At 38.1% G+C, this 8,526-nt stretch overlaps 1 protein-coding gene across 1 annotated transcript in view; it reads left to right on the top strand.

The window, feature by feature from the left end:
• CACNA1D (calcium voltage-gated channel subunit alpha1 D) overlaps positions 1-8,526 on the top strand; it is a 289,622-nt gene that overhangs the window by 137,424 nt on the left and 143,672 nt on the right. The window contains exon 8 of the mRNA XM_018555255.1: positions 3,289-3,392. Within this exon, the coding sequence (XP_018410757.1) occupies positions 3,289-3,392 (104 nt within the window). The remainder of the gene's footprint in view (positions 1-3,288; positions 3,393-8,526) is intronic.

Here is an 8,526-nt window from a genome sequence, read left to right as displayed (position 1 = left end):
CATTGTCACTTTTTCTTTTTTTCCCTAATGCTTTGTTTAGCCACCAGGAGCAATGAAATTTCCTGATATTTCCAGGTGAGGAGCATGATGGAACTCACTCCCCTTCCTCTAATGTGGATAGCAATTCACTTTGTATTTTCACATGGGCAGGGATTGAGTCCTAAGCTCTGTATGAGCTCCATTTAGCCTATACAGGCTTCCTACCCTCGCTCCCAGCAGCTGAATAGAAACACTGGGTATTTTCCTTTTTTCTTTTTTGCCTAAATGAAAAAAAGGGGGCTGCAAGGTAAAAGTGAGTATACAGTATACTGCTGGGAATGGGAGAATTCACATGAACCTAAAACAGGTTCACAGGCTCACACACACACCCTGTAGCAAACTGATCACAGCACTTTTGATAGAAACAAGTATACATATCGAACCACTGAATGTAGTGACACCCCACCCCTATGTTGCAAATAAAAAAACAATAATTTTCAAGGGGGCTTTTTAGGTGCCATACCACAATTAAAAATTATTTTTGTTTACCTAAAAAGCCTTATTTTATTAAGATATTGTATAATACCATTTATTAAAACAAATGCATAGCATCACTGGAGAGTGTTCAATCCAGAGTATACAAAATGCTATTGGCTGCTCACAAATACCTCCCAGGGCCACACAGAATATATTCCAAAGATTGTATAGGTGTCAGTCTGTAGGCAAAGCCTGTACTATTACAGTTGAACATTGAGTGGGCCCACTCGTCTACCCATGTTGCATACGCTGGTTCAGGAAGGATAGAGGTTGCAACCAAATAGATAACATTGCACTAAATAGTTGGAGGTAGGAGAGTCCACACACACAGGAAGTCTATCACATCACCAAATGGTGTCACAGATAGGGAGCGTCCATGGACAGCAGGGTTTGAGAAGATGGGGGCCCGCCACATAGTCCTGATGGCGGGTGGCTGTAAGGGAAGGAAAACACAGTAGCTACTCTATACAAAAGCTATCCTCCAAGGGTAAGTATGGGATTTTTATTAGCGGTTCCCACAGATGCTGTGTCTCAAATTATGATCCCCCTCCACTGGAAGGGGTGTGGCACCTAAAAAGCCCCATTGAAAATTACAGCAGTTTTGATAACCAGATAAAACACAGCCAGATAAAAGTAAGACAGCATGCTATTTTTCTCATCCCTGCACTTAAACTTTGTACCCGGTTACCTCAAGCCACATTTCATATTTGGTCATAAATAAACTCACAGCCATTTCCCCTGGCACCATCTCTTTTGTGGTACAAAAATTGAGACTGCCACAATCTGGTGTCGCTTTCAAGTGTGTGATCAGGAAAATGTATTCAGTTTTAAAATGACTGCCCCATGTAACTGTTATTATATTCCAATATTCTAACAAAATGTACAACGCTAATTGTGATTTCTATTTTTCTATGTTGTATGTTACATGTTTGGCTTTGCATGCAAAAAATAATTCCAGCTATGTCTAACTTAAATAAAGTGGTCCTTGTGTGGAGTAATGTACATGTGTGACTGTTTTTGTAGCCTTTCATGGTGTGATGTAAACAGGAAGTAACTAATCTGTGTGAGGATTATTATTTCCAATGCAAATAAATTAAATTTACTTTCAAGGTCATTTGTAACAATTTAGGACATAAACATGTAAGGCATTTCAATTGCTGCTTATTGTAATTCATCATGAATTTAAATGATGTTGATTCAAATTAAGAATCCATCACAGCCAACTCCAAGGTGAGCTGAGCATTATGAATTTAGTATTTTACTGATTAATCCTGAACATTGACAAGAGCTTTTTTTTTTTTGTCCACATATTTGAATGCTACATTTAGCCTTGTTACACCTTCTGGGAGTTCAAAAAGCTTTTGCCAATAAAAGCAGTTACACAAATAGATAGGTATTCATCTTGTCTCATACACACATCATGATTTATTTGACTTTCTATTTACATTTGCTTTTCAGCTTCTTTATTTAATTTGTGTAATTTGATTTTAACATCCCAAGGCAGTAAGCAATATGCAATTTTATAGGGTTGATAAAACCTAAGCATAAGTTGGTTTGTAGTTTAAAGTGACATTAAACTCAAGAGTTGAATCTTAAAAATGCATCCAATTACCTTTTTTGTGTATCACTCGGCTGTAGATCCTCAAATCATCTCTGAATTGGTGCTGACACTGTCCTTCCTTCTGGAGGGGGGCTACTTTTGTTCCCCATGGTCCCTGTGTGTGTTGTAAAGTAGACACCACTCCAGACTTGCAAAAATTCAAGGGAACCTTCAGACAATCATCGCCTTACCTAAAAGCTTTTTAATACCTAAGATGTTATTGATAGTTCTTACATTATTATCAGGGCCAGATTAACACAGAGGCTACTGGAGCGCTAGCTCCAGGCCCACCACTGAAAATTGGCCTGACCAGCCCAGTTTTCCCCGGCATGACAATGGCAATCTGGACCGGCTGGGCTGAACACAATCAGGCAGAGGCGGCAGTGAAATTCTAATTAGGCAAATTAGGCGGCTTCTCACTAAGTGCTTACGGGCCCCAGCAAGGAGCAAGTGGCTGCCTATTTAGAGAACTGACTCTGCTGCTTCCCGTCTGACCAACTGACAGCACCAGCCCCATGATGCTCTTGATCCAGTCCTGATTATTATCCAACTTCTGTTTATGTTTTATTGGTTTTTTTATGCTTACAATATGTCTGTATAACCTTTTCTTGTCTGTATTGTTCACATTTGTATGATCTTCACATGCTAGTTTTTAAAGCCTATCTCCAGCCAATGTTATTTATTAATTTTTTTGGAAAGAGTGGGAAAGAGTTAAAAATATGGTCAGGTTTGTATGTCTGTCTGTGACCCCACTAAGGAGATTTCCCTTACTTCCAGTGCATGTGACACCTGTATGAATGTAGGGCTATCATTGGTACAGGACAGCAATGAAAGCATTGTCCGATGTTGTAACCGTTTCACACTCTACTAAAGATGTGTTTTTGCTTTGTCTGTGCAACCAGTGGAAAGATTTTACAGCAGTACTTGCCCTGGTGGAAAGACTTCCAATTTTTGCTTGTCCTGACAGAAAGTAAGGAAAAATCACCTCAATAGAAACACATACAGAAGTAAATACCTGACAAATGCTCTAGCTCTTCCGTGCTTTGTCCAATATATAATACGGTGTTTGGTTGGAGCTGGGCTTTAAAGGCCACAAGGGGATGTATTCTCTTCATTCTAATGTCTGTCATGTCTTGCTTCTTCTTTCTACAAGTCCGTCTTATTTCTTCCAGATGAATGATGCTATGGGATTTGAATTACCTTGGGTGTATTTTGTCAGTCTCGTCATCTTTGGGTCATTTTTCGTGCTAAATCTTGTTCTTGGTGTTTTAAGCGGGTAAGCACATGCCTTTTCTATCATGAAGGCAGAGCCCAGTATCTAGTTGCCACCAAAATGTATAAAAAGAAAAAGGCCAAAAATTGCCTGCCACGAAGATACAAAGCACATATCAAGAATATTTAAAGATGTTCTTCATGAAAGACCAACATTTTCTGTATGAGGGGCAAAAGGAAAAATGTTTTTCAATGTCAGGCCAGCCCTCAACATCTTACATTCACCAGAAACCCAAGAGGCGTGCAAGGTGTTATCTGACTTTCTAAGGTATATTGATGATTTGGAGCTACTGATATGTACCGTAGCTATATAAGTGCAATATGATATGGCACACCAGCTTGAAGGGAAAGCATAGTGTATTTTCGGTGAGAACATATTTTAACTTATTATTATTTTTATTTTACTAACTTCCTCTCCCTTTTTATGTTAATTTATATGTAAATATTTGTAGATTAGTCACTAGAGGTTGGATAGATTAGCTGTTCCAATTACCCTAACTAACTGCTTAACAACTGTTTAGATGGGAGAAGATGAGATAAGATATCAGCCAAACAGGGAGCTGATACATAGACATGCGTTATGAGAAGCAGTAAAGCATAACCATTGTGTAGCACTTCAAAGCAGGCTGCCAACACAGAATTACAAAGTACACATAAAAACAAGGAATTTAAAAGATAAGCACACCTTTGCAGGATTAATCACAGCACACGGATGTCTTCTACTTGTCTTTCTAAAAATTGTTAAAAAAAGGACTATGCTTTTAATGAATTATTAATAACAAATTTAAGCTTTGAACTGCAGTTTAGTCCATGGTGCTAGACTACTTTTCTGGACATTCAAAGAGCAGTGCTTTTGGTATTTCTGTGTACCTGACTTGCATAAAGTGTGCCATATGTATCATTATCTATAATGCAGACACTTTACTAGAGACCAGTTTACATCAGAGCAGTTGCTGTTTATTCCTTCTATCTTTGAGCAGTTAATTGACTTCAGAATGCCCACCACAAAAATCACTACAAAAGCTTGTCTTTGATGAAGAACCTCCTGAAATATTGCATAATTCTTAAATTTTGCAGCTAGACAAACGCATAAAGAACTAATTGGGACAGCTAAGTGTCTTTGATTCCATCGAGCTCTAGACCACAACTGAGGTGGATGGAAGTTGACCTAATTACTTGGTGGCTGCAGGTTGGTCTCTGCTTTATCGTACATGAGTAGAGTATAACCACCTTCCTTACATTTCTACAGGTGAATGATGCCATAGGATGTGAGTGGCCATGGGTCTATTTTGTTAGTCTTATTATCCTTGGCTCATTTTTCGTTCTTAACCTGGTTCTTGGTGTACTTAGTGGGTAAGCAGTTGAATTGTGTTTGCATATTCTACTGCTGTGTGCTAGGTGGCCGACTGTCTTCTCATCTGCACAATGTAAAATACTTTCAATATTTGTCTTGCATGCTAACAGCATCATGTTTTCTCTGTTTTGTCTATGTTTGGTCAATTATGTTAGGTTTGTTAAGATAACATGAGATTGACACAGATACTGCACAGTGTGCAGCAAGCACTATGCCTGTTCTTTGCCAGAGCTACACAACATATGGGCCTAAGATGACCCTCACTGAAGCAGTACAATCTGTTTTGGAGCTCTTAGGCTCTGTAGATTGTCATGATTTTATTTTTGGGGTGATGGGTCAGGGGACAAGCTACCAAGAGGTAGCCAAACAGCACTGTTGTAGCATATTCCCATTCATCCTCTCTAATGGTCCATAGAAAGTCCAGCTTTGTTTAAGATTCCAGGTGTAAAAGCAGAGAGCTTGTTTTTATTTACCTTGTCACTTCTCATTCCCATGTGGTTCTCTAGAATCCCCTAGTTCCATTGTACCCTTTTTCATTTTTAAAGAACTCATTATCTATGTCCATATTTTATTTTCTTGCTATAGACCAGAAAATAAAAACTTGATATGATAAATGGAATGATTGTAGAAGTTAGTGGTCTGGATAGTGACACATATGCATAGAAGAAAGGAGATGCTGAGGACCTGGCATAGGTATGAAGCACAACGACGAAACAATAGCTGCTATAAGTTAAAACACACTAAGCACTTGTATGAATGATCTAACTAAGCACTTCTTAGCACATCAGGTCAGTGTTAGGAACCCTTTACTGCTGGCCCACATTTTGTCTCACTCCAGTGATGATATTGGTCCCTTATTTCTTATCATATTGCATTTCTGAACTTTAATCCTGACTAGAGTGGCTCCTACATTTTTCTTGGGTCTGATACATTTCAACGATACCCTATCAAAACGTACGGCATGTTTTTATTGAATTTACGCCATTGTGTGTCTTTTTCTTACTTTTTACTTATCTCTCATTCCTGGAGCAATTCAGTGTGTTTAACCGGCCACCTACACTCTTGTCTGTGTGCTACCCTGTACACTTTGCATGTCTATTTGCTTGCTTTTTACTTATTTATGTTGAATCATTAATTTTATGTGGTAGATATAAAAATGCCATTTTGAAATGTCCAAATCTTAAATATGTATTGGGTGCTGTACATGGATTACAAATGAGTAAAGAAGTTTATTTGCATCTTTTCGGATCCTTGTTTTGGTATGATTAATCTATACGTCCTAACATCTTAAAAAAAGGAACAGTTGGGTCCTGCACAATAATAGCCTTATATTACCTTTTAGGGTAATATGAGGATTCTTACCTTAACTGGGATAACTGGTTAGTACGTTAGTCTCTTACAGAGGTGCCCATTTTGGCAGTCCTCATGAGACTAATGGCAACTTGAAGCAGAAAGTGGTGTCACTGGGTGCTAGTGAACTCTTGAGGTACATTTTGTGACCATATATGGGGCCATTACAGTGTTTCCTCCATTAAGGCAAACTGTTTTTCTATACTTATTATCTTCTGGATTTATAAAAACGGAAGTAAAGAAAATCTAAGCTATTAGGGGCCATTCCATATTTTATTTTCCTGCTATAGAACAGAAAATAAAAACTTGATATGATAAATTTTATGGGCAACAACATTTTCCATTTCATAGGAATGGCCCTCTTTGTGTGTAAAGTTAAAAAAGACTACATTATGGTTATGTTAAGTAGAGTATAAAGCAGAGTCTTTGCTACTTGCAAGGGGTGCCACCAGGACTGGAAATGCCCTTCACCAGGGATGAAATTTGACATGCAATAGAGACATCATGACACTATACTGGAGTGGAAGTAAGGCTTCACCCCACAGGACAATTTATGTCCAAATATATTGAAATACATAGTGGTAGAGTTTAAAAAATGAAGGTTGTATTGAGGTTTGTGTTTTTAAAAGTATCTAAAGCCAAAGCTTTTGTTAATTAATTACGGCTTGAGTCAAGAATGGTTACAATTTAGGTAATTCTTTTGCTATCTGTAATTTCCATCAATTTCTTGTCCCAGTAAACAACAGGGAGTGAGGGTAAATCCTTTCCAAAGTAATGGAAAATTTCTTGCTACCAACAACTCACAATATACACTTACACTCCCTGATGAAGTGTATTGACATGCAAATGGTCAGGATTTGTATTTTGATCTATGGAGAAATAAAAGCTACCTTTTGGAAATGACTATTCTTAGGGGCAATACAGATATACTCTTAGGGGATACAATATATTCTTATGGCAATATACACATACAAATTAATGATGGGCCATTTTTCAAGCAAGTATTAGCTTTGGAGAGTATATTGTGACTTGCTGGTTTGATTATTTTAAATGTAGTGGCCACCATTGTCCCCTACTGATACAATTAAGACTGGCAGGTAAAAAAAAATGCTGTGCATTATGTTCTGATACCCTTACCTTTTGTCACTGGAACAAGTGTCCCCATTGAAAGATTTCCTCTCACCTCCTGTTCTGGGGAAATCTGGATTTCCCATCACTTTCTGTATGGTGGACAATGGATGCCAAAATAAATACCGAAGGTGAATCCACCTCGTGGAAATACAGGCAGCAATAAAACCTGGCAGCATTTAAAAAAAAAACCTTTCCCTACTCTGTCGAAAATCTGTAGATACACTTTAATTTTGAAGGATTAGGAGGCATGCTTTAAATTAAACTTGTTGTTTTACATACTATGTGTTTGATGGACAGAATGTGCAGTTATCATTATTCTGTCTGTAGTGGCTCCAGAATTATCTTGAATTTGTTAGTGCACTTAATTGATGGATAAGAAGTCCCCTCGAGACCTCCATGTGATATAATATGGCTAATTTTAGTCCAGAAGGACAGAGATTGGCTGCACAGGAAGGTAATTAGCTGGTTTTATCTGGTGTTTTGTTCAAGGAAGCGTACATGAGACACAGAAAATGTACCTTCAAAAAACAAGTTCAGTCGTGTTAAAATAGCTTCCAGTGTTAATGTTAGAGCTGCAGCTAACGATTATTTTCAAAATCGATTAGTTAGCCGATTATTAAGTTCGATTAATCGGTTAATCGGATAGAAAATAAAATACATTTTTAAAAATGGCTCCGGTGATGGGACTACTAGTTTGTATTGAGATTGCAGTCCATCACAGGAGCAAGCTAGGAGCGGTGGAAGTAAAAAAGAAAAAAGAGAAAGTGTGGTGTGCAATATAGTGAAATGAAAAGTGTAAAATTATATAGCAATGAATGCAGAATGGCACCGGCTATAGAGGACTACAAAACCCAGCAATAGTACATTATACAGCGCAATGCAGAATACCGCCAGCTATAGAGGACTACAACAAATCCCAGCAATAGTACATTATAGCTGGTGGTATTCTGCATTGCGCTGTATAATGTACTATTGCTGGGTGTTGTAGTCCTCTAAAGCTGGTGGAATTCCGCATTGCGCTCTATAATGTACTATTGTTGGGTTTTGTAGTCCTCTATACAGCGCAATGCAGAATACCACCAGCTATATAGGAATACAACAAATCCCAGCAATACATTATACATACAGTGTATAATGTATTGCTGGGATTTGTAGTCCTCTATAGCTGATGGTACATTGGTCTGTATAATATACAGCACAATGTACCATCAACTATAGAGGAATACAAATCCCACTATCCCAGCCATAGACTATAGAGCACCATGTGGGGAAAGTGCAGGCTTACCTGAGCAGTCTTCCAGCA

This window comes from Nanorana parkeri, unplaced genomic scaffold, assembly GCF_000935625.1.
Source record: "Nanorana parkeri isolate BGI_ZX_2015 unplaced genomic scaffold, ASM93562v1 scaffold189, whole genome shotgun sequence".
NCBI lineage: Eukaryota > Metazoa > Chordata > Amphibia > Anura > Dicroglossidae > Nanorana > Nanorana parkeri.
The sequence above is the reverse complement of the archived record's forward strand: the minus strand, read 5'-3'. Positions and strand labels throughout refer to the sequence as shown.